General features: G+C 47.5%; 1 protein-coding gene across 1 annotated transcript in view; it reads right to left on the bottom strand.

Moving 5' to 3' along the window:
• NTSR1 (neurotensin receptor 1) overlaps positions 1-22,075 on the bottom strand; it is a 55,926-nt gene extending 33,851 nt beyond the window's left edge. The window contains exon 1 of the mRNA XM_059481039.1: positions 21,410-22,075. Coding sequence (XP_059337022.1) covers positions 21,410-22,075 — 666 coding nt within the window. The remainder of the gene's footprint in view (positions 1-21,409) is intronic.
• Positions 22,076-26,836: the final 4,761 nt, after the last annotated feature.

Here is a 26,836-nt window from a genome sequence, read left to right as displayed (position 1 = left end):
TCAGCTGTCCCAGGTGAAGGCAGCAGGCTGCAGGCCATGGCAGGGTGCCTGTCCCCTCTGGCAGGGACAGCAAGGTGTCTCTTGCTGCTGTCCTGCAGCCCCCACATCCATCCAGGCTGTGACAGGGACAGAGGAGGAGGCTGTGCTGGGGGCTGGCAGCTCTCAGGGGTGATGTGCCACACTCCCTTCTGTTCACAGGAGCCTTAACATGAAGGAAGAGATGAGGATCTGACTCCATGTTTCAGAAGGCTTGATTTATTATTTTATAATATATATTACATTAAAACTATACCAGAAGAATAGAAGAAAATATTTCATCAGAAAGCTAGCTAAGAATAGAATAAGAAAGAATGACTAACAAAAGCTTCTGTCTCGGACAGAGAGTCTGAGCCAGCTGACTGTGATTGGCCATTAATTACAAACAACCACATGAGACCAATCACAGATGCACCTGTTGCATTCCACAGCAGCAGATAACCATTGTTTACATTTTGTTCCTGAGGCCTCTCAGCTTCTCAGGAGGACAAACCCTAAAGAAAAGATTTTTCATAAAAGATGTCTGTGACACCCTTCCCCTTCCCTGAGCAGAAGCCCAGGTGAGAAGCAGAGCTGAGATGCGCCAGCCCCTGCCCTTGTCAGTGTGGGTCTCTCTGATTTCGGTCTCAATTTCTGTCTCAAAATGTTCTAAAGTTGCTCCATTTTTTCTCCAGCATATTGTGAAAACAGGGGTCAGTGTGGGATGGGAAGAGGGGCAGGATCAGCTCAGATGTTGAGCAGAGGGCTCTGAGAATCCCCTCAGAGCCCAACTCTGAGGCACAGAGCAGGCAAACACCTGCACACATCAGTCACAATAAAGGGCAAATTGGCTTCATAATGAAACATTCTCCTCTTTTCAGTGACTGATGACTTCTTCAATTTCTTTTTTTTTTTTATATCAGGTACACTTCAAATGTAATTAGTTTCTTCAGTCTTTTTTCTTCTTTCGACAATAAGGCAGGGACAGAGAAGCAGCACTATTACTACCCATTTCTTAAAATAATTTCTATTTGCAAAAGGCTAATAAAAAATTTGAGATACACTGTGACCCTTTCTGCCCTCAAACCAAGGAATTTATTTTAATCATAAACATCTACTTCTGAGCTGAGCCACTGCTTTAACTAACACAGGATGGACTTTGACACTGCTTTTATGGCATGTTGGATACCCCCAGCTCACCTCCACCCCAGGGACAATAAACATGTATCTCAAATGAACCTCTGCTGCTGCCAGGAGTGTCCTTGGCCTCTTCTGTGGGCATCTTTGCACGACAGTTACACTGAGAGATTGATTTTCTGATACAAAACTGAGGTGTCTGCTCCTACCTGAGATCAAAGGACCTGCTCTCCCAGGAACTCACCCACATCTTTACTTTGTCTTGGTTTGCTTTTCATTTCAGTTCAGTATTATAATAAAAGCTATTTTCTCTACCTACAAAATAATAGTTCACAATGGATGGCTCACTTCTGATATTATTTACTTCTTCCATTTGAAAAGGAATTTTTGCAGTAAAGCCCCATTCAGTTGGGATCTGAGCGTAGCCTCAGAAACTCCAAGCTTTAAAAAGGTGAGATGGACCATAGGAGATCAGAGATGCCAATTTCAGGTCTGTTTCTGCCAAAAAACCTAAAAAATGTTATTATTTGGTGGGGTGATGTTCCCTCTGGTCACTGCCAACAGTAGTAGTAGTCCAGGACAGCAAAGCCCTTCCACATTCACTTTCCGTGAAGGACCAGACATGAGAAGGATGAGCATCAAAAGTGGTGAAATGAAGCAATTCAACTCTGAATTGTTCACAGAGACTCCACAATGGTTAGAGAAGGCTCATAAGAAAACCTGGACTTTGTTCCCCAAATAACCCATGGCAATGTAGAGGAGGTGATCCTGTGTCACTCTGGAGGAAGAAAAGACATGACAATGGCCTGAAACTTCTTGATTTTTGATTCAGTAAAATCTGAGAGTCTTTTAAGTGACAAGTTCTCATAAATAATTCCATCTAATGGAAGACACTTTGGTAATTGCAGTATTTTAATTTCAACCCTTTAAGTGCAGAGAATTCTCATTAGCACTCAGCATTCAGGTACTGCAATGAATTTTCATGGAGAGAGAGTAGCATGCACAGAGCTGAAATGGTGGAGCTATGATGAATTTATGCATCATTTTATGGACAAAGATATTAAGTGATTCATTAAGCAAAACCATCCATTCCCTTCTGGATACAAGAAAGTTTTTATTATTCCTGTTCTTCAGGTAAATAGACGGAGGCAGAAAATTACTTGGTCTGGCCTAAACCTCACCTGCCCAAGCATTTCCACAGTGACTTTCTCTGGTTTCTAGCAAGGTTTATTTATAAATGAAGCCTCCAAGTGACCTCAGAGAGTCTGACTTTCCATGCCTCAATCTAACTCCTGTGCAATATTGCCTTGACTAAAGGCAATAAAAACATCCACAGGGGAGCTGAAATGCCAGGCTGGCAGACTGAGTGCATGAATATTATAAATGAATGAAGCAAAATTTGGATTTCAGGACAAAAACTCGCCTTTACACCAATTCAGAGAGAACTGGGCCTTGTCATGGTTATTTAGAGGAATTTGCAGTATTTTGAAGTGACTCCTCTGTCGCCTTGTGCTGCCAAATTGGAAACCAAGCCATGGAAATGAAAACATCCATGTTCTCAATTGTTCCACTGGCACTGGAAGTGCTGAAGGAGGAGCAGGGATATCAAACAAGGGTGTGCAAGAACTAAAGTGCTGATTTCACTCTGAATTCTGAGCTCTCTTGTGTAGCAATGACTCACAAAGGCTCGGGCAAGCAGCGCTCAGCAAAGGTGACACCGTGGGCAAAGGAGGAAGAGCCATGGCACATTTTCCTTCTAATTGTCTCCTGTCTTTTAATTGGTTTCAAAACTAGATGTTAGCAAGGAGACAAATGCTGCTGCCTTCATGTATACTGCAATTAAATGCTTGGAAAGGTGAATCACTGCAGGTAAACCTGGTGGGAATCACAAACTCACTCTGGTTTGGGTTGGAAGGAACCTTAAAACTCATCTCTTTCTACCCCCTGTCACAGGCAGGGACACCTTCCACTAGATCAGGTTGCTCTGAGGTCTGTCCTGGTTGTGGACATTTCCAGAAATGGGGCACCCACAGCTTTTCTGGGCACCTGTGCCAGGCCCTCACCATGTGAGCAATTCCCTCCTTTAGGCTGTGCTGAGGTACCAGCTCAGAGAGGCACCACTGGATTTTGTTTAAGATAGAAATGAAACATTCCCAAACTCATCTCCCTGCTGAGCTGCTGTTTACAGTCAGCAGGTGGGTGATGGGGACAAGGACAGTGACCAAAGCAGGGCTCAGCCAGCCCAGGGGAATTGCAGAGCATCACTCCCTCTCCTGTGGGGATGGGCAGCCCACACTGCTCCCTCCTCCATTACTTACAGCTCTCCATCACTTCACCTTCTATTTCCTGGCACTGCTTCATTTGGAAAAAATGCCACAGTGTCGGGTCTATGGCAACTTTGACCATTTTTTCAGGTTCACATCATACACAAGGGAGCTGAGAAGGGCAGGGCCCTCCTCACTCAGCCCAAGCTTGTGGGCATCCAGCTCCACACAGGTCCCTGCAGCTGCACTTGTTACAAGCAGACAAAGCTGTTGCCTCTGCAAAAATCCCATTTCAGTGCAATTATAAAGCCATTTTTGCATGAAAAAAGGTTGTTTGTATGAATACGTGTATGAACCAGCTTTAATTCTAAAGGTAGAGATCAAACCTAATTTGAGTGTGTCAAAACTTCACAGGTGAGGACCTCTCTGTGAAATTCTACTTTTCTGCACAGCCTTTGGTAAAGCAGAGATCCTACAGATGGAAAAAAAAGGGATTGGTCTGATCTTTAATGATGCAGCCAGTCTCACAACCTGAGAGCCAAAATGAAAAGCACAAACCAAACATAAAGAAGGAGAGACACCAGCCACTTGAGTGCTATTTGGATTAATGTATTTAGAACAAATTAGAGACCTTATTAAAGACTCTTCCCCCAGGACCTCTATGGTCTATACCTGAAACAAGCAAGGAAAAACACTTGATCTTTAGCAGTGAAGGAGCAAAAGCAAAATAAATTTTAAAAAAAGACCCACTGAGGACAGATACTTCAAACAAAATGGATCAAGAGAGAATGCCAAGAAGAATGTGCCTAACTTCTAAGGGACAACTGAAGTATCAGTTTACTCATTTATTATGCATTAATTAAAATGCTTAAAAGAAGTGGAACCTGGCTCAGGGAGTGATGAAGCCAAATCGGTTGTGCTTTGACTCATCACAGTGACACAGTGAAAGCTGTACAAAAATATTACCAGGAAGATCTGTTTGGAGAATTTAAGATCTTTGTGAATTTAAGGAGTTATGACATGTTCTTGTAAGGCAATGAAAAGTACAGGGACTGAGGAGATGTGAGAACACAGGTTACAAAAGCAACTGAAAAATGTTTTTGTCCTGAAAGAGGCTTCTAATAGCTGAGCAGTTCTAATTGCCTTGACTAAAGGCAATTAGGAAAAAAACCTAATAAAATGAAAAAGTGAAAGCAAACTTTGTGGCCCTAGAACCCTCCTGCTCCTGTGTTATGAACTGTGAATATCTGCTATAACTCAGAGCTGCTCTAAGAGCTCTTGCAGGGTGATTTTGGACCCCTCTGCAGGATGAAGCCCCTAAACTGAGGGTAAAGCCCTGTGCTTGTATTTCTGGAGGTGCCTGGTGCCAAACTCCAGCAGCTCAACCAGTCACCCACGAAGGCTGAGGCAGAAGGTGAGGAATTACAAACCTGGACACAGCCCTTGCTTAGGAATGCAGCAGTTATGGACAAATAATCTCCTAAGAGAGCGGTGAATTTGATGCAAAATGAATTTTTGGAAGGAAACCAAAAGCTTCAGGTCATAATTCAATATACAGTACAGCCCAAAAAGGGGAAATGTTGAACTATTTCAGTGTTTTCAAATAAACACTTGTTTTGTCCCTAAAAACAGTAACACATTTTGTTTCAAAATATTAAATAAGAAAATATGCTGATCTCCTGCTTTATTTCAGAATTGTTATAAGCTAAAGAAGAAAGAAGAAAAAGATGGGTTATAAGCCCAAAATGAAGCAAAGTGAGCCACCTCAGCTCGAACAGAAGCTCAATTTGCACACAAAGTGCTGTGGGTTTAATTTGATAACCCCAGATTAATTGCTTTGTTTGACTCATCCCTGATAAATTTCTTAGTTCATTCTTCTTGGTTTAACCCCAGCTCCTTTTTCTCCTTTGAAAACAAATTATTTCACCATGAGACACAAACCCCATCATTCTCCCACGTGCAGGAGGAACATCTCCAGTGGAGAGGGAGGAGGAAGGAGGAATGAAGGATCCTTGGGGATCCCCCACCTGCTCTGATCTCATCTGGAGCCTCCTCACCCAACATTTCTCTGGGTTCCTGCCACAGCAGGGAAGGTCAGGATTCCTCCCCAAGCATCAGAGCTTTTGTGAGCACAGCACTTGGGTGCAGGGGTTGTGACAGCAAGAAAACTTTGATTTCAAGCATGAAGCTCCAGAGTATTTTGCCTCTCCCACCCCCATCCAGAAAGAAACAAACTGTAGAAATGAAGAAACTTCATTAGGACTGAAATAAAAGAGGAGGAAACAGCCTGTCCTTTCATTTTGATGGATCTTTCTCTGCAGGGAGCACTGAATATCTTCATTTTCCAGGTATCATTTGGTCTCAGATTAGTCATTCTTGACACAGGCATTTTCCAGCCAACAGATTAGGCTTCTCCTACTGGGTGCAAAGTATTTGGATGTTGTCTTGTAAAATAAGTAATTTCCTCCCCCTCCTTTTGGCCAGAGCAGTGATTATCTGCTCGCTGGTTTAGGCAGTGAAAGAGTGGGTTATTCTAGAAAGAATGAAAAAATAAAATAAAACAAAATCCGGGAACATTTCCATTTCCCTCAAAGCTTGCCTAACTTGTTTTAAGGCTTTATTTGAGGTCCAGAATGGTTGACAATAAAATTATTTCTCTGAGCTGGGAGAGGTAAAGCAGATTGTCAGACACAGGGAGAGGGGAGCTGACTGCTCTCATAAATAAGTCAATGTGTTACTCCTGCAAGACTGGAAGTGGAATGACAGCTCCTCCAGATGCTGATGCTCCAGTTCTCTGTGACCCTCAGGAAACTGAAGTTTGCTAAAAATACCTTCCAAAAGCACACGTGCTCCAGGGCTGCAGAAACCCTTCGGAGCAGGGGAGGGTTTAAATGGGCAGATCCCAGCTCAGCCTTGGGAGCAGGGGAGATTTTAAATGGGCAGATCCCAGCTCAATTTTTGGAACAGGAGAGGTTTTAAATGGGCAGATCCCAGCTCAATTTTTGGAACAGGAGTTTTAAATGGGCAGATCCCAGCCGAACCTTTGGAGCAGGGGAGATTTTAAATGGGCAGAGCCCAGCCGAACCTTTGGAGCAGGGGAGATTTTAAATGGGCAGAGCCCAGCCCAACCTTGGGAGCAGGGGAGATTTTAAATGGGCAGATCCCAGCTCAACCTTGGGAGCAGGGGAGATTTTAAATGGGCAGATCCCAGCTCAACCTTGGGAGCAGGGGAGATTTTAAATGGGCAGATCCCAGCTCAACCTTGGGAGCAGGGGAGATTTTAAATGGGCAGATCCCAGCCCAACCTTGGGAGCAGGGGAGGGTTTAAATGGGCAGATCCCAGCTCAATTCTTGGTGCAGAGAAGGTTTTAAATGGGCAGATCCCAGCTCAACCTTTGGGGAGGGTTTAAATGGGCAGATCCCAGCTCAGCCTTGGGAGCAAAGGAAATTTCAAATGCCCAGATCCTAGCTCAATTTTTGGAACAGGGGAGGTTTCAAATGGCCAGATCCCAGCTCAAACCCCTCCATTCCCAGCTGGGCTGGGTCTCACACCTCTGCCCCCAGCTCATGTGCCCAAACCTCCAGAGCATCCTCCCATAGCTGGGGGGCTTTGTGGCCAGGAAATGGGGAGCCTGAGCTGCTGAGCCTGCCCAGGGTGGTGGGGATGGTCCCTGCTGCATCCTGGCTCTTTGGGAACAAATCTTTGCTCTGAGGTGCTGCTGAACCCTGCCACGTTTAATGGAGATTATTTCAAGTTATGTTTCCAGCAGGGACGTTTCCATTCATGCCCAGCCTTGCTCTTCTCCCTGCCCTCTCCTGGCACAATGAGGAGGCAGGGGATAAAACACAGCAAAAGTCAGAGGCAAGAGGAGATGGAAGCCCATTAAATTCCAGACTAGAGATGTGTTTTGGGATGAACATTCCTTCACTCCTCAAAATGCAGCTCAGGCAGTGGGCAAGGACATGTCACCTTCCCCTCCTGACACCCAGCAGAGGAAATAAATCAATGTCATCTGTTGTCATCAAACCCCAGCCTCTTTCTCCCCTTCCTTTGCAATCTGATGTCTGAGATGCATGAGGAAGAGGAAAGCACAAGTGTGACAGGGTGATTAGTGCTGATCTTTACTCACACAGAGAGTAAGTTACCAATCAGCCAAATCTGTCCCCATCTCCTTATTTAAAATGCAAACTAACATGAAGGAAACAATAACATTTTAATTAGATGGAAATAGAAAAGCTACAGGAGAATGCCATTGTTGCAGTGTGAGGTTCCTGAGCGCATGTAGTTACTTTGATGGATCACACACTAAAGGGAGAGTTACACAGCAGTTTCCACAGCACTTTTTGCACCATTCCACCTCTTCTCACTTTCAGTGATGGAAGCCAGGGACAGCTAGGGTGGGAAATGATTTTCCTTCCAGTGCAGCAAGGAAAGCCTTCTGGGAAGCAGACCCAGCCCACACTCCAACCCTGCCTGTTTTGCTTTAAAAAAAAGAAGAAAAAATAAAAGCCTCAGAGCAGCAAACCAAAAGATGCCCAGAAAGCATCAAAAATGGAGGAGAACATGTAAACCATGATGGAAAGTAGAGAAAAAGAAAGGGAAAACTGGAAGTAAAATAACTCATGAAACTTTTCACAAGTATAAGGATGTGCTCTGACAAGGAAGGCTGTCACAGACCAGCTTGCACTCTGCTGTGGTCCAGGGCTCAGCCTGGCTCCCCCAGACCCAGAGCAGCTTCAAGCCCAAATTTTGGAGAGGCACAGCCCAGAGCATCGAGGCTTTCGAGGTGGGGCCTGCTGCCAACACAAAATGTGTCACTGTGAATCATCCACACACCAGCTCCAGACTAAAAACTGTTCCCTGAATCATGGGGAAAAGCACAAATGTTCTGCTCTGAAACAGAAAATTCACCAACTCCTTCTGGGGCCAAAAATAGGGGAAAGAGTTATGTAATTCATTTACTTTGAAAAATAAGCATATCAAAGTTATCTAAACAGCACTAACAACAGGGAGATCTCTGTTTATTTAATCAGTCCATTTCTTTGCTGGGCTTGGTGCTGGTGCTCCAGGCAAGTTTGTCTCATTCACCTTAAAACAACTTCAACACAAAACTTCACCCAACAGCTGTGAGAGGCTGGCAGGGCAGCAGCTCCACTTCACATCTGCATCACTGCCTCAGCCATGTGCTCCTAAAACCATCCCAGGTTTTGTTTAACACCACGCTGTGAGCAGAAAGAGAAGCTGCAAGCATTTTGTGAGTAAGTCTTGGAACAAGCTGTTTTCTTAGGGGTGACCAGTCCACGTTTTTTTTTTTTCCACTGGTTTGCTCCATTTCCAGCCCAATCAGCTTGGATGGAGGCAGATTTCTGACAAAGTTGCAGCTAGAATTATAAATGAAAAAGCCATGATTATTTTCAGCTGAAATTCTTGTCTCCCTGGATAAGTACTCTACTTCCCTCAGCAGTCTTTGCAAATCATTCTTTGTGACCAGACACAAAAGCCCTGTTTTCTATGAGATCACTTATCTCCAGCAAAGCTTCAATGGAATATTGAATGAAGGCATCAAAACTCTGTCAAAACAACCACTGCCACAGCCTGGAAAGTAATTTTTCAAGGCTTCTTTCTTAATGTTTGCTGGTAATAATTTTCATCAAGTCCATTCCCAGAAAGGGTTGGGGGATTTTGTCCCCATCAGTCTCTTGGGATGTTGGGCACAGCAGTGCCCAAAGCCAGGCTGGACAGGGTTTGGGGCAATGTGTTCATGTGGAAGTTGTCCCTGTCCATAGCAGGGGGTCGGAATGAGATGATCTTTAGGTCATTTTCAATTAAAACCATCCTGTGAGTCTATGATTTACCACTGATGAGGAGGTTTTTGATTGCCAAACCCATTCCTGGGCGATTCCCCAGCTCTGAGGAAGGAAAGCAGCTTCACCCATCTCAACACCAACCCCCTGTTTGGGACTGCTGCCTGTCTGTAAGGAAGGCAGCCAGGCAGAAGGAATCCTTCTCCACCTGAGTGGTTTCCCTGACCTGAGAGGCCCCAGCCACAGGCTGGGTGTGTGCAGGAGAGCAGCACTGCTGCTGAGGGCGCTGGGTCTGCAGAGGAGCATGGGGTGGGCCCATGGGATGGAAATTTGGGAAATTTGTAGGACACAAATAGAGGGAAACCTGCTAACTATTAAGGTTTTCACAGAATCATCACTGCTTAACCACTCAGTATGGGAATTTTTCCTAACATCCAAGCTGACCCTCCCTTGGTGCAATTTGAGGCTGTTTCACCTCATCCCATCACTCATTGCCTGGGAGCAGTGGCTGACCCTCCAAAGTGTGAGGAACTGAGGTGTGGACCAGCTTCCCAAAGAGCAAAGAAGCCCAATGCTGGAATGGAATTATGCCCAGAAGATTTTCAGCTGTGCTTCAACCTTGTCTCAATGGTACCCACAGGTCACAAGTCAAGAGCATCTCCACAGCCTGATCAATGCATGTGGCCTTTTAAACAAGCTCCTCTGTGCTGCCTCGGGGCTCAGGAAAGGTGTGAGAGCAAATCCAGGTGGAAAATGAGGCAGTGCACCCCGACAGACACAGCCCCAGCCAAGGGCTCCTGTGAAACTGGGGGGGGAAAGGAAGGCTTGCAAATCACCTGAACTAACTCCTTCTGAAAAGTCACCTGGAATGTTTTAGGGTTTTTTTTTTTTTTTTCTTGAATTTGAGAGCAGAGCCCTGACTTGGAGCCCCAAGGGAAAGCATTGGCTGCTCTGAATGCAGTGGGGAGGAAGTCAGTCAGCCTGTGTGCAGGCGTGTGGCTGCTGAGTGCAGCTCCAGCTGCAGTGTAGAGCCCCAGACAAAAGCTGCTTTACAGAAAAAACAGTTTTGTTTTGCAGGCACAAAGACCTCTTCTATCCCTACCCAGCAGGAGGTTTATAAAAGTGTCATTTCTTGCCCTGTTTCTGCCCCTGCCTCTTTGCTTCTACTTCTTGCAGGCTGCCAATGGGTTTTTATTGCTTTGGGTGTTTTCTTCTAATTGAAACGGAGTAAATTGCATTTTTCCCCTAAATAGTTGATGAGTTTAACAAATTTTTCCATTATTTCATGGGGGTAAAACCAACAACCTTTGAAGCAGACAACAGAAACATTATTAGAACATGGTTTATGCAGGAGCACAGAGATATAACCTCACCATGAGGGACAACTCCTGAGGGCCCTTAAAGCAACTTTTGCCTGAGCAATATTTAAGGGATGAAGTTTAGCAGAGCTCTGCATGATAGGAGAAAACCTCTGGGGTATGACCAGCAATTTTCCCTTTCCCAAACACACTCTTTTTAAAGTAAAAAAAAGTTTATTTATTTCTGGCTGTTCACTATATTTGTAACTGTATTTCTTGTAGCAGCTCCATTGATAACAAGGGGCAAGAGGGAAGATAAAAGCAATCATGGAAGGTAAAGACCTTCTGCCCCATGTGCCTCTGATGAAGCCATTCCCTGCAGATCACATCTCAGCCCCTCTGAGAGGAGATCAGCTAGGCAGGGACAGGGGTGGGAGAGACAGAAATGCCAAACAGCAAAGCAGCTGGCATCTCATTCTCAACAATAAATGGCTCCTGCCCTGCTTCATCTTCATCCTCGCTTCCTGCAGGACCCCTAACACTAATATCACTGAGCAAGAGGCCTGTTCTTCCTTATAAAAAAGCAGAGCGGCTCCCCCAGGCACAGCTCTATCCTGAAGCCCCATCCCTGTTTTTAACCTGAAGCATTTCTCTTCCTTTCAAGCATCCCCTTGAGGTTCCAGCCTGCTCCTCATGCAGTGGGAACCACCCTGCAGAGAGGGAATTGGGAGAGCAGGGATTGCACCAAGGTGTAACCTTGTTGAGACAGGACATTATGGGAAGCACCAGTGTGTCACAGACATCTTTTCATGGAAAATCCTTTCCTTAGGATTTTTCCTCCTGAGAAGCTGAGAGGCCTCAGGAACAAAATGTAAGCAATGGTTATCTGCTGCTGTGGAATGCAACAGGTGCATCTGGGATTGGTCTCATGTAGTTGTTTGTAATTAATGGCCAGTCACAGTCAGCTGGCTCAGACAGAGAGCCAAGACACAAACCTTTGTTATCATTCTTTCTATTCTTAACTTAACTAACCTTCTGATGAAACCTTTTCTTCTATTACTTTAGTATAGTTTTAATGTAATATATATCATCAAATAATAAATCAAGCCTTCTGAAACATGGAGTCAGATCCTCCTCTCTTCCCTCATGCTAACACCCCTGTGAACACCATCACAGGTGCTGGGAACCACAGCCTCTCTGTTTTGCTGTTATTGTCCCCTCTCTGCCCTGGCGCCTTGGAAAAGCCTTTTCTTTGGGTGATTGAGGTTTTGTTCTCCCTGGAAGCACTGCCCTGGGACACTCTGCTGGTGACACCCCCATACTCTGGCTTGTGATGAGCTGAGGGAAAATGCACCCTTAATGGAGCTCATCTGGAAACTCCCTGAGCTTTTTGCTGCTCCCAAGCAGGGCATTCAGCAGTGACACAAGGTCTAAAAGGCTTCTGCTGCTTCCTTTGACTCAGAAAATGGCTATTGCAGCTGCTGGTGCTCTGTCTTCAAACAAACTCTGTGTGGTGGCACAGGGAACAAGTGGCATCACTCTGGAGGGGCAGCAAACAGATTTGGCCACATTTACACAGTGATGTTTGTCACATTTCTCTTCCATGAAAGGTGAGAAGAGGGAGGAATAGACCCAAAACAGACACAAACCCTACTAGAAAATTCCATATTGAGGTGCTGGGCCCGTGGCCTTGCACCTGACAAATTCACCAGAAAAGATCCAAAGGAATAAACCAGCTCCAGACAATCTCAGGGCATGAGAATATGTCCAGTATCACCTTAAACTTGGGGAGGTTAATTTTCCTGACAGCCTGTCTAAAAGAAAAGTGGGTTATATGATTAAAAGAAATAAACCCCTCTCCAGTGCCCCATTGTGTGATCAGCAAAAATAACCCTTCTAGGTTCTCACCCACCAGGTTGTCAGCATTTCCCAGAGGTTTTCATGCCTCCAGCCCTTTGCTTTGGCTGTGGAATCACAAGCGGGCCCTTGGGCACTGATTTTTGCAAAACAGCAGGCTTAGGTATGGATTTCTGGATTCAAATATTGCCAGCACTTGCCTACAAAGCACAAGGCACAAATCCACAGTGTATAAAGCAGAGTAATGGAAAAGCCAGGCTGTTAATCTTCATAATGTGTCTATCAGTGGGGATTTCACTTGAATGTTATTTGCATTAAACATGATACTGAGTGGTGGATAGGCAGCATAAATAAATGAAAGGCCATATTTGAGTCAAACACTGTCCCCCTGTTGTCTGCAGCCCCAAGTGTGGGAGCTGCTGACAGTGGCCAGTGCAGCTCTGCTCATCTCCTGACCTGCTGAAGGGAAAAGTGGTGGCAATTCCATCACTGAGAAACTCTTTATTGGGGGAAAATTAACCTGTTTTGTGAGGTTAAGGGTGTCAGCCCAAGCTCTGTGAGTGCTGGAAGCATTGTGGACAGTTTTGCTTCCCTCTCCCCATGCCCACACTCTGCTTATGGATTTTCTCCATAAAGGCTGAGCAGGCAGTGCTGGAGCCTCCCCTTGGGCTGCTGGGGATGGCAGCAAAGAAAATTCAATTACACTTTCAAGGGAGAAAAAAAAGGACTTATCCCAAAGGAGAAGTGAACTTCTTGGTTACTTTATTACTGCTTTTCCTCTGTGTTTTTCTCTGCTGCAGCTCCTCTCAGCCTCGTGGAGCCTCAGGTATTACAGGGTTTTTTTCCTGGCATGGTTTGATCTCCAGGCTGTGTTCTGAGTGCCAGGCTGGCCATGTGCCCAGAGGAGCACTCTGCTGCACTCTGAGACACTTACTGATCAAATTTCTGCCCTTTCTTGTTTCCCTTTCAAGGGATTTTCTGTCCTGCATTAGCCAGGAAACACCTGCCAGCTGTCAGGGAGACAAGCCTGAGGCAGGGTTTGCTCCTTGGCTTAGTTAGTGCAGTCTATTAAGTGTTTGGGGCATACACAGCTCCCCATCATTGTACCTTGAGGTCAAATAATCTCTTTATTAGTCTAAACCTATCCTTCTTCTGCCTGCAGTGCTTTATCAAACCTGACACACTTGGATTTAAGGAACAAGTCTGACAGTGTCACAAGCCCATGACTGACAGCAATAAAAAATGAAACATGGGGAACTCAAAGGATTGAGTTTCTTTTTTGGAATTAAATGAGAATATTAAACTGTATAAATTACCCCCGTGGGGATACAATGTAAGGTCTTTGCAGGAGGAATCAATAGTGATGCCAGTAATGAGTTAAACTTTCCCAGCAGCTGTGTGAGCCACATTTTTATAAGATGGTTTTGAAAAAAATCATTGAATAGGAGAGGAAAGTGGGTTAATTTCTTATTGAACATACTCAAATAGTTACAGACTTATTAAACAAATTCTCCAAGGGAACTAGGTGGTACAAAAGTCCTGCCACATATTAAGACCACATTTGCTCGGTTCAGCAGTGCAGACACCCTTTGTTCTTGATTCAGTTAAAATTAATAGGATGTGGCATTGCAATGACTGTATTAATTAGCTCCTTGGAGTCCTGATCAGAAGTAGGGGTCTGCTGAGCCAGATGTCATCCTGCATCCCAGTGCTCGTGGCACATCTGCAGCAGGTCTGGGTGGAGCTGCTAAGGGGATGAACCCCTTCTTTCAAGGTTAAAGGAGGAAGAAAATGGGATGGTTAAAGGGTGGGACTGCTCCTCCTCTGGGTGTCTGACACCCCCCAAAGCCCTGAGAGCAGAGCAGAGCAGGAGCACCTCAGGCTGAGCCAGGCAGGAGGGGACAGCAGCAGCAGGACCTGCCCAGGAGGAGAAGGCAGCAGGGACAGCCATGCATGAGCCTGGGCAGCAAGGGCTGCTCCCCTGCAGGTGACACACAGCCAAGGGCAGTGACACACAGCCAAGGGCAGTGACACACAGCACAGGCACAGCCATGGGCACAGCCATGGCACAGCTGCCCCTCCTGTGCCTCCTGATTTACTGATTCTGAACATGCTTCCTGCTCTGTCCAGGACTCTGCAGTCCAGAGCTACTCCCAGCTTCTTCATGAGCATTTTGCATAAAATAGATTTTTTTTTTCTTCCCTTCAAATATTAGGCTTTATGAAAGTTTACATTTTTTTCTTTGTTTTTTTTTTTTTTTTTTTTAATCATTCCTACAAGGAGAATCTCATCTCTTTGATTCCTCTCTTCAGCTGACAATTGCCCCCAGCCCATGAGAACACAAAAGCTTCAGAGAAGCCTCACTGAACTTTTCTTCAAAGGAAAAGTTTCATCTACAAAGACCTTGTCCATTGTGTCTTTCCCTCCCTGGGAGCGGAAAAGCCCCCATGGAGCCCAGCAGGGCACTGTGCATTGAGAATTACTGAAGTGGAAAACCACAGGAGATGAGGAGCAAGTCTCACATGCTGAAACCACCTGCAGGTGAGCAGCTCCTGCAGCCCAGAAGATGCATCCTCTCCAAAGGCTGAGGATGGGAGTCACACAGCCCAGCCCTGTGCCACAGCATCCCTGTCCTGGCAGGAGCAGGGGGATGAGGAGTTTCTGGTACTCCAAGCAGCGAGGAGGAGGAGGATGGACCTTCACAGACAAGGCACTTGGATAATGGGATACAAACTTGTCTCACTAATATTTTCCTCCCTTATATAGAAAACAATTGAATGCAAAAAAACACTGGGAATGAACTGTCAGCTCAGAAATGTGCTCCCCAGTCAGGGTCAGTACTCCACCATCACCACCTTTTCCAAACCCGAGCACTTTTTCCCCAAATAACTCATCTGATTTATCATAACCATTATATGTTTGGGGTTCTTTGAATCCCATACCTTTGCAATTGGATAGGAGAAATGGTGTCCATGTGGGAGATGTCAGTGGAGCACTGAGTGACATCTCCATTTGGGCATTGCAGGCATCTCCAGCTTCTCACAGCGAGAGTGGCCTGGCCTGGAGGGCAACCAGACAGACTGGGAATGTAAAAACCCAGATTGATCTGCTTAATGGGAGGGAAAGGAGAGGTGTCAGCTCTGGGACTGATGAGTTTGGCTCATTTAATGCTCTCTGCTTTAAGGCTTTTACTCCCCACCTCGTCCCCCAGCTCCTCCAGTCCCCTTTGCTCACTCTCTGCCTCATGTCCCTCTACAAGGGGCAACTTCACAGCAGGGAAAGAGCCATGGGGACACCATGGAAGCCCAAATTGCCCACCCAGGCACCCCTGGGTCCCACAGAGGGGGTGCTGCACATCCTGCCTGCCTCGGGCAGGACACAGAAGCGTTTCTGAACGTCAGGAAGCAAAAAAAGCCATCTGTGAGTCTGGAGCAGATGCTGCACAGAGACAAGAGTGAAAGTCTTTGAGGGAAAGGAGGAGGGAAGCAGGGAGATGACAATTAAATAGCTGTTTTAAATGATCTGAAAGATTAAAGGCAGACGAAGGGTTTTGGATTTTTTTTCTCTCTGGGACAAGCAAGTACAAGATTACCTTCGTGTCTTCTGCCTTCCCAAGCTGCTGGTAAGAGGAAAACCTAAGTGCTGAATCAATCGGCCACATTTCCTCATTTTTTTATTATTTCTCCAGCTGACATCTTGGGAAGGGGGAGGGAAAGAGAAATCAAGTGAATTAAAATCAATTGAGGGGGGAAAAGAGAGAACAAATTATGTAAGAACTGGCAAAACACAGCAGGCAAAGTGGTTATGTAAAGCAATGAACACAAGAGCTTATTTAAATTAGATCTAGCTGCGAGACAGAGCAGGGTGTAAACGGGCTGGGATTAGGCAGGCTGGGCTGTCGTGCATATGCTGAGTTAAAGCCCTGGGTTCCCTGAATAGCCCGTGAAAATAAGGCAGCATTTTAGGGATGCTCCCATCAAACAGATGGGATTGCTGCTGGAGTCCCTCTCCACCACTGTGGGGATGGATCCACACACCAAAATCCTCATTTTCTTGTCTACCTGAGGGGGTGGCAGCACCGTGACCTGATGGGACACAGTCCTGCCACAAAGGTGCCTTTGTGAGGCGTGAGTGGCACACAGGAGTTCCCTGGTGTAGTGGGTGATTTAGAACAGCTCTGTTATTAAAAACCACAGTAGGAGTTTGGCTGTGACTTAAGGAAGAGAAATCAACTTCAATTCCTCTAGTCAATACCAGCATAAACACAGGATTCCTGAAGTATTGACTAATCCTGGGTAGGATTTGCCAGCAAACCTGGGAGAGAATTCAGCCATTTGGTTTTATGGCTTGCAATTTTCACATAATATGGAGAAATGCTTGTCATGTTTATTTACTCTGCATCACAGACCTGATGGTGGGCAGGGCCCTGCCTTCCACAGCACCAGGGCAGTGAGCACATCCCACCACCCTGCCAAGGTGCTCCTCACCAGGGGAAAGGGCAAGCGAGTGTTTGCAACATCATACATGGAGTTAATAACTCTGTGAGCCTCCCAGACAAATGGAAATCAAATAGATGAGCTTAATAGACTGCGTAGAGAGCATGGCAATGGATGTCCTTCCTTTCTGTCCCCTTCACACATGATGCTCTTTGGCAGGTGCCTTCAAAGGCATTGGATGAAGAAATGTAGGCAGGAATTTTGGAATTTTTTTTTTCTCTGGGACAAGATTACCAGGGGAAAGTGCAAGGGAGCGTTTGCAACATCATACATGGAATTAATAACTCTGTGAGCCTCCCAGACAAATGGAAATCAAATAGATGATCTTGAAAGAGTGTGTAGAGAGCATGGCAATGGATGTCAAGACTCCTTCCTTTCCACCTCCTTCACACCTGATGCTCTTTGGCAGGTCCCTTCAAAGGCATTGCATGAAGAAATGTAGGCAGAAATAAAGCTGAGGAGCCACTTGGGCAAACAGCTGTTTAGTGTGCAGAGTTATTTACTCTACCAATCATCCAAACTGTGATCAGGCTTCATAAAACATAATAAACAAGGGCTCTGGAGGGATGGGTGAGCTGCAGCCACGCAGGCTGAGCAGATCCACAGGGAACAGAGATCCTGCCAAAGGGTGAGGAGGGCCAGAGGAGTTCCCCGAGTGCTGCCCTCACAAATGAGCAACTTGGAGCTGCTGGAGCTGTGGCAGTTTCTGGAGGAGCAGGGCCTGCTGCCATGTGTTTTAATAAATGGGATCACACCAGCTGTCTGCGCAAATCAAACATTAGCATGTGTCAGACATTCTCCAGGCACTTGCTGTGGCTTGGGGGACATTTTGCAGCAGAGCCATCCAAGCACAGGCTGTGGGAAAACACCTTCCCATTGGGAATTTTGGGGTGCAGGATCTGCCCACACCCAGCTCCCCTTGTGCCCAGCCCAGGCTCAGATGAAATCCTGGGTTTGAGGAAATTTTGGTTTGAGGAGCTCTGGGGACTGACAGTGCGCCAGGATTGGAGGTGTTTCCTTCAGCTTCCCCTCTTCCCCAGATTCTGCTGTGAACCTTTCCAGAAAACAGGGATGAAGGTAAGAAAGCAATAAGCAGGAAAATCAATTTGAACTGCATCTGGCCAGTAAAATTCAGAGCTTTTTGAAAATCAGGGCTGAGGCTGTGCAATGCTGATGGCACACATGGTAGAGCAGGATACTCAGTGGGATCCTGTTTGGGGGAAGCTGGTTCCAGAGCCAGCCCCACAGGCACAGACTCAAAAGTGAACAGGGAAAACCTCTCATCCTGCCCCAGAACTCTCATTTCTATTGCTGCCACAACAGGGAGCTTTAAAACCTCCTCCAGCTGAAGTGCCATGAAAACATGAATTTACTTGTATGGCTTTAAGAGGTGTTTAATCTATGTGGAAAAAGAACCTAAAACTGGCAGCAGTGCTTTTCAGGGGATGTCTGCCAGCTAAAGAGTTTACTAGACCTAAATAATGTGGCTGTAATGGACTCACTCCTGGTACCAGATCCCATGTGGATGCCAAAATCCAAAGCAGACATCCCTGACTGGCAGAAGCAACATGAAAACTTGGCAGTGGAGAATGTGTAATAAACCAGATCCACAGGCTGATTAAAGTAGCTGCAAGGACAGGGATGAGCAAAGCTGGGAAATAATTCTAAGAATTCTATTTTAGAGGCCACACAGGGCTTTATGCCTCGATGGCAAGAGGTGAGACGTGCCTGGTGTAGGGATGGTGGGGACACACAGTGTCACCCTGCAGAATGTCTCACCTGCTGCTCTTCCTGATTATGTGCTGCCCTGAACAATCTGTAATTGCTGGAAGAACATCAGTCATTACCTCTTAGAGTTGTTGTGGAGCTTAAGTGGTGCAGGTTAATACGTGCAAGAACCAAATTTCCTGAATGTTGTTTGAATAATTACTTTTTTAAAATTTTTCTTACAAGGAATCCTGATTGTTCACATTCACTAAAATATGTCCACTAAAATCTGAATACTCAAAGCAAACACAGAGGAACTTTTTCAAAATCAGAGATGTTGAATTACTACAGTCAAATAGGCCCTTACAATTCAGAATATTCTGTGATTCTGTGAAATACTTTTTCCAGGAAGCTCGTTCCAGTTCAGAGAGGATCCTTCTCCTGTAATGATCCCAGCAAAACCATAGCTCACACTGGTCTCTGAGGGCACAAATGGTTACAATGCCCTGTTCTGGGACAGAACTTGAACTTCTTTCAATCAGTCAACAAATAAAACCACTTGGAGAACTAAAGGCTTCCAAAAAAGAAATGCCAGTTTGCTTTAGACGGTTTGCCAAACAGGAATAGGAGTGAAATGTGTTGAGTGATTTATTACAAGTGATTTGCCAGCTCGAGCAAGTGCATCACTGCTCTCCTTAATTTAAAGACAGAAAATGAATTCAAAGAGATGCAGAGATGCTCTGAAGCAGCTTGAACCCTCCACGAAGGACCAGGGCTCCAGACTGCCACCCAGCAAGACCTCTGCACGTCACACTGCACATCAGCACTGCCCTTTCTCTCCTGGCTCTTCCATCATTTGTCTTTTTTTAAACCTCTGCGCAGCTCGGGCCGGCTCACACGCTGTGCCACGGTTTCCATTAACGCACTTCAAACCTGACTTGCAGCTGCTTTGCTTATTCACTCCAGAGCCCTCCCCGGCCCAGGGCCCTGCCTCTCGTTGTGTGATGCTTCCCTGTGCTCAGAGGAATGGAGTGGAACCATGGAAAAACCCTCCTGGCTTGGCAAAGCCACTTCTGCAGCCGGATCCCCTGGGAAGGAACAGATTGGCACAGTTTGGGGTTTGGTTCTTCCTTCTCCCCCAACAGCTGCCTCCTTCTTTTAACTTCTAAATTAATCCACTAGTTAATTAAAGATATATATATGCAGAAAAGCCCACAGGTGAACTTCACATACACATAATATATTCATGTCTTCCTACTCCTGACTGGCTAATGGGATAAGGTATAACCCGAATAATTGCAAGAGTGTAAGGTGCACTGAGAATTGTTTAAAGTGTAATCTCCAAAGATATGGCAAGGAAATAATCCTCTGGTTTTAGCCCTACCATGGTAACAACGAGCATCAGTTTAATCCTAGAAGGAAGATGAGTGGAAATAATGCATTTCAGTCCCATTGTTCTCAAATCAGATGGCTCAGTCTCCTCAGAGAGCAGAGAATTTGGGTTAAGTACACTGGGCTGCCGCTGACAAAACCTTCCAGGCATCTACAGGAGAAATGCAGCCCTCACCACCTCGGCTGAAAGTTAGGGATCACGATAAAATGCAGAGGAAATCCAGGGCTTCTATCAGGGCTTGATTTTGGTTTACTTGAACAGTACAGAGGGGAAACTGGGAGAGTTATGTCTAAACATTTACTGACTCTGGTCTTAAATCTAAATGCACATACCCTCACCTGCTTTTAGTGGCAAGGAATGGTTCTGATTCATTTCCATTTAAGTTCCCTCCCTTCAAGTGTGGGAACATCCCAGCGACTTCAGCGCCCATGCAGCTTTAAATTCCAGCTGCCCGCTGATTAACCCCACCTGAAATTCATGTTCCAAATAAAAAATTGAGCAGCTATCACATGCAAGCCTGGCAGCCAAGGGGCTATGGAGAGTGGTGTCTTGCTCTCTTCTGTCCCTCCTTGCGTGTCTCTTACATTTTTCAAGCTCAATGCTCCAGTAAACAAATGCTTCAACCCGCCGGAGCACTGGAGCAAGGCAAGTGTTGGTGCTGAAATCCGCTCCACGCATGGGCGTGTTGGATTTAGCACCGTGTGGAGAGCAGCAAAGCCCTGCTGAAGTCAGGAGGGGCTGCTAAAACCAGCTAAGGATTTCCCCAAAACTGCAAAAATAGCAGTTTGACTTCCACCGTGCAGATCCTTTTCAGAAGCCTATGTCCGAAACTTTCCGAAATTAGGAGCTGTCACTACACTGAGGAAAAGGGCTCTGGATCAACGCAAAGAACGGAGAGAGATGGCTTTATTTCCCCTGAATTTGCTGGCCGCTTTACAACAGAAGGGGGGGAGATGCGAAAAATGCAGGGAAAGGGTGGAAATTCGGGGGTTTCTGGCCGTGATCGGCCAGCAGGAGCTGCGGACCGGGACACGGGAATGTCCGGGCATGGGAAACTCCGGGATTTAGCACGGATTTTCCCCGGGGCAAGGTCTCTCTGCTCAGAGTAGCGGGGCAGGAGAGGGGAGCAGCGAGCGGAGCCGAGACCCCCACAAATCCCTCCGGGGCCGGTGCGTCCCGCCAGGGCTGCCCGGGACATCCCATCCCAGACATCCCATGGCCGAGACATCCCATCCCAGACATCCCATGGCCGGGACATCCCATCCCAGACATCCCACGGCCGGCACATCCCATCCCAGACATCCCACGGCCGAGACATCCCATCCCAGACATCCCACGGCCGGCACATCCCATCCCGAGCCGGACCCCGCTCCAGCCTTCCCCGCTGCCCCGCCCGGCTCCGCAAAGTTCGGGCAGCCGCTGGAGGAGGCTCCTCACCTGGATGACCGTCTTGAGCGTGGAGGTGTCCACGATGGCCGTGCAGATGAGGGAGTCGGGATCGCGGTCCTTGCCGTAGATCTGCCCCATGGTGAAGATCATGGGGATGGCGAGCAGGAAGGAGGCGATCCAGATGCAGCTGATGAACTTCTTGGTGCGGCTGCGGGACATGATGCTCTTGGCTTTGAAGGGGTGGCAGATGGCCATGTAGCGCTCCACGCTGAGGCTGGCGATGTTGAGCGCCGTGGCATAGGTGCAGGCGTCCCGGAGGAAGTAGTAGCCCTTGCAAACGGCGCCCCCGAAAGCCCAGGGGTGATGGACCCAGATGAAGTTGTAGAGCTCGATGGGCATGCAGAGGAGGAAGATGAGGAGGTCGGAGAAGGCGAGGCTGGCCAGGTGGTAGTGCACGGTGCTCTGCAGGTTCTGCAGCGACTTCTTCCTCACCAGCGTGTACGCCGTGATGGAGTTGCCCACGGCGCCCACCAAGAACAGAGCCAGGTAGATGACGGTCACCATCACTTTGGAGTAGATGTCGGTGTTGACGTCCAGGTCCTCCTCGTCGGGCACTTTGGGGAGCAGGTCGGAGCGGTTGCTGGCGTTGGCATAGCTGGGCTGCGGCTGCAGCGGCCCCGCGGGCACGGCCGGCGCCGTGGCGTTCGGGTGCATCCCCGGCAGCGCCGTCCGGAGCCGCCGCTGCCCCCGGCGCCGAACTTGGCCGGTTTTAACGCGGCGGGAGGAGCCGGCGGTCCCGGGGCTGCCGCGCGTGTGCGAGGGCGAGACGCGCCCCCCGCTCGGTGCCGGTGCGAGCGGCCCCCGATCCCTCCTCCTTCCCTCCTTCCCTCCCTGCGGCTCCCCCGCACACGGTGTGTGTGTGTGTCCGTGTGTGTGTGTGTGTGTGTGAGTGTCTGTGTGTGTGTCTGTCTGTCTGTCTGTGTGCGTGTGTGTGTGTGCTGCGCGGAGCCTCCGCGCCGCGCCGGGACAGACACACCGATACAGACACCGGGACAGACACACCGACACACACATCGGGACACCGACACACGCACACCGGGACACACACTGAGACACGGACACGCACACCGGGACACGGACACACCGACACACGCACCGGGAGAGGCACGCACACCGACACACCGACACACGCACCGGGACCCCGACACACCGACACACACACTGGGACACGGACACACACCGGGACACGGACACACACTCACTGGGACTCGGGCACATCCCGGGAAACCGACACACGCACCAGGACACGCACACACTCACCCCGGTACACACAGGCACACACCCCGGTACAGGGGCACACACACCGGGACACACACACACACACACACACACACACACACACACAGACACACACCGGGACACCACACACACACACCGGGACACACACACACACACACACACACACACACACACAGACACACACCGGGACACACACACACACACCGGGACACACACACACACACACACAGACACACACCGGGACACCACACACACACACACACACACACACACACACACACAGACACACACCGGGACACACACACACACACACACACACACACACACACAGACACACACCGGGACACACACACACACACACACACACACCCGCCCCGCCGCTCCCCGCCGTGCCCCGGCCCCGCTGCCGAGAGGGTTTTGCAGCCCCAGCCCGGTGCCAAAGCCCGGCCCGTGCAGGGGGAGAGGCAGGGAGAAGGTCCCGGTTGCTGCACAGCCGCTCCCCACCGAGACTGCCCCACATCCCTCCCTAAGGCTGAAGCTGAGGGCTGTAAGGGGCTGCTTGGGGGGCTGAGCCCCCTCCTGCATCCCCACAGGGTGAGCAGAGGGATCAGGGCTGTTCTGGCACTCTTGTACATCTGTAGGCGCTGCTGATTCCCAAATACCCACTCAGCTCCTGCTGCTGCTGGGATAAATGCATGTAAATGAAGGGGAAAATACATTTATAAATACCTACCTGCGCCCTGACCTGCTAGGGCACCCTCAGCTGCTTTGCTTTGGTCCCTATCAGTGGCTTTTCCCTTAATATCTTCATATTTGGGGATATGGGTTCCTCTATGAGCTTCCCTGTTGCTGGGACAGGGATTGTGGGGTCTCATGGTGATGCTGAAGGTGACAAATGGATCCTCCACAGGGAACGGTTCCCCAAAGATGATCTGTGATGGGGTTACCCTTTCAGCCACCCTGTAAATCTCTGGTGAGCTGTTTGTCCACTCAGTCACCTTTGAGAGAAAAATCTTTAAAAGTGAAGCGAGGAGATGGAGGAAAATCCCACTCAGGGCATCACTGGTTTATCCAAAGACAGCCATAATTGTTCCTGTTCATTAGCAGATGCTGAGTACCTTGTTTCCAACAGCCAGTGGGCTCTGTGTTCACCCAGGCTCTTACCTAGCTGAAAGATATCTAATTCTTCAGTAAATCAAATAATTTCATGAATACAACTGCAAACTTTCCCCAACCATCCACCAAGAGTCAATATTCCCCCCAGTTCTGCTCCTCTTACGTCCATCCAGTAAGAACCCCTTGGAAGACTAACCAAAATCGGATTTATTTAGTCATGTTATTCATATCAATTTGGAGAGAAATATTTTCCGGCACTCATCCCACTCTAGTTTAGAGAATGACTAATAATCTCTTAACACCAATGTTCCTTCCATTTTAGCTCTTCTATTAGGAAATTTCTATTAGTTGAGAGAGTTTGTCAGAGCTGCTGTTCCCAGCTGGTCTCCCCAATTGCTCCTGAGCCTTGGACAAGGTCTTGGGGTGGATCAGGATCCACTCTCCTGGAAAAGGAGAGTGGAACATGAGGTGAGGAACAAGGGGTGTACTGAAGGAGAGCTGCAGCTGGGATCCAAACCTGGCTGTCCACTGTCCCCAGCCCTCAGCCCCCAGGCTGGGGGAGCTCAGAGCCCCAAGATTTAAGCACAAATCCACAGTTATGGACTAAACAGCTCTCCCACAGGTGCAGCAAGAGAGTTCCTTTGGGATCTTCATCTGTAAGGAAGAGTTATTGTCCCTTCTGGCGCTGTAACTTCATTTTGGCCTTGTGAAAAGCTGTTGCTATTCCCACAAACAAGATACCCATCTGCTGGTCTAATTTTGCAGCGTGGATGTGCACATTTATATCAATAGCTGTCTGCAGAAATGCTCTGGTTTGGGTTTTGCTGCCTCATCTTTGTGCACACAGGAGATGCTCAGGCACGGCTACAAGGAGGGAATTGCCCCTGAGTGCTCCATGTGCTGCCTCCTCCACTTTCCCTCCATGCCAAGCACTGAATATCAAGAGATATAATTTAAAAATAATTCTAATTGCAAACTGAAAGAGCAGGTACCTGGAAATAATGTGGCTGTTGATCTACAATCAACACTTCAACGGGCTGGTGCAGTTTGTACTGGTGAAATCTTTCCTAAAAGTGCATGGGGAAGTTGGTGGGGACCACCACAAAAATGGGCTGAGTGCTCCCATCAGGTAAGGCCTCAGCAGTGCGTTTCTATGAGCTAATTAATTTAGTAAATTCTAATAATTCCTTGTCAAACCTGCCTCAGCCACATGAGAAGGATGCTCAGACAGCTCTGCTCCTCACAGGCAGGGTGCTGAGCACAGAGCTTCTCTCCTGGGATGCAGCCTTGCATTCCCCAGGCAGGGATCGACCTTTCCCCCTTTCCAAAAAGTTTTTTACCCAGGCAGGTTCTCCCTTCTGTCCTCACCTGGCTTTTACAGAGCTGGGCTGATCCAGCCTGAGGCCAGCCCTGGAATGCACCCAAAACATCTCCCCCTTTCCCACCCCTTTCCTGTGCAGCACCTCTTCTCTCTCCCTGCTGCCAGCTCATGCCCTGGGGGAATTGTGAATTCCCTTTCTACAAAATGAATGACAAAAACACCTTCACTCCTGCTCCCAGCAAGGTTTTAATCCACATTCCTCTCCCAGCCAAGGCAGAGGCGGGGATGAGCCGCATCCTTTCTTGTGCTCCAAAGCCTCCACCATAAATCCCCGGTGTTTGTTTCGGAACCAGCCGACCTTTTAGCTAATCTGGGCTCGTTTTAATATATTTTGTGTGTGTGTGTCTGAGGCTTAAAAAAGGAAAAGAATCATGGAAACTAAAAAAAACGCCTGATCTCAAATGTTACTGCAAGGCATTTACTTAAAATCTTGCAGGAAAATGTCACCCAAAGACCTCATCTATTTAAACTGCCTGGACTTCAAGCCGAGGGTCCCACCGTGGCTTAGATGTGAAGCCTCACTCCCCTTTTATGGAGACTCAAGTATTTTTCATCTTTTCTTTTTCCAGGTGATTCCAGTCACTAGGAATTTTTCATGTTAATCTTATTCCTGCCTGATGAAATTGGCCAGGATTTTTCTGCATGGGAAGCAGCAAAGGGAAAGCTCTGCAAGGGGTTGGTGCTAAGAGACAGCATCAACCTTTTCCCCACGGAGCACCCAGCCCCAAACCCCTGTTGGAGCAGGTTTGTGAGGCAGGGGATGCTGGACTGATGGAAGCCTTTAAAATCACTTCCCAGTGGGCTCCCGATAGACAGGCTCTCCCCTAAAAGTCAGGAGTGTCTAAGATGAGTTGGGAAGGTAAAATCCTGGAGTGTACAGGGGTTTTTGGGGGCATGCTGTGCCTGAAAAGTGAGGAAGTGAGGGAGAAAGGGGTGGTAGAAAAAGAGACATTGATCAGCGTTGTTGGTGGCAATATTGACTGGATCATTACTTACAGGCACTCCTACACTCAACTTATTGCAAAATAAAGTGTTGGTTTGGCTGAGCAATAAACAATATTTACTGCCTTTGGCTAAGCTGTTTTCAGAAGAGTGTTTTAAATCAAACCAGTTGATACACAGGAAATTTATTGACTCCGGTTTTCATGGCAGATTCACCCGCTGAGGCTCTGCAGGGTGAGCACGTCGGTGTGGGGGTTGGCAGGGTGGACAGACATGCCCAGAGCAGAGCAATGATCACACACCACAGCATGTGTGTTCTTGGGCAGCTTCAAAACAGAAAAAGGCAGCCCAAAACCCAGGACAGGCTGTGATGTGTATGGTGCTACTGGAAAGAAAATCAGTCTGAAGAAAAATCAGTGTCTGGGAAGGAAGAACTGGGAAATAAGGTGTCAAGACAACTTTTACAGGTCCTGTACTCTGTGTGTTACATGGTCAAATTCAGTCTTTTATTGAGGCAAAACCTCTTCTAAGATAATGAATGTACTGGCTGACAGACCTGGTAGTATTTGTCTCAAACATCAGAGAGTGATGTGATGCATTAACTGGACACACACAGGAGATACCAACTGCTTTAGCTTGGAGATAAAGGAGTTTGGGGTCCCTTGGGCTGGCACTGCAACAAGCCCAAATCTGATTTCTCACAGCAATAAATGCATTTTGTCTTTATATATGCAGTA

Source organism: Ammospiza nelsoni, chromosome 12 (assembly GCF_027579445.1).
Source record: "Ammospiza nelsoni isolate bAmmNel1 chromosome 12, bAmmNel1.pri, whole genome shotgun sequence".
NCBI lineage: Eukaryota > Metazoa > Chordata > Aves > Passeriformes > Passerellidae > Ammospiza > Ammospiza nelsoni.
The sequence above is the reverse complement of the archived record's forward strand: the minus strand, read 5'-3'. Positions and strand labels throughout refer to the sequence as shown.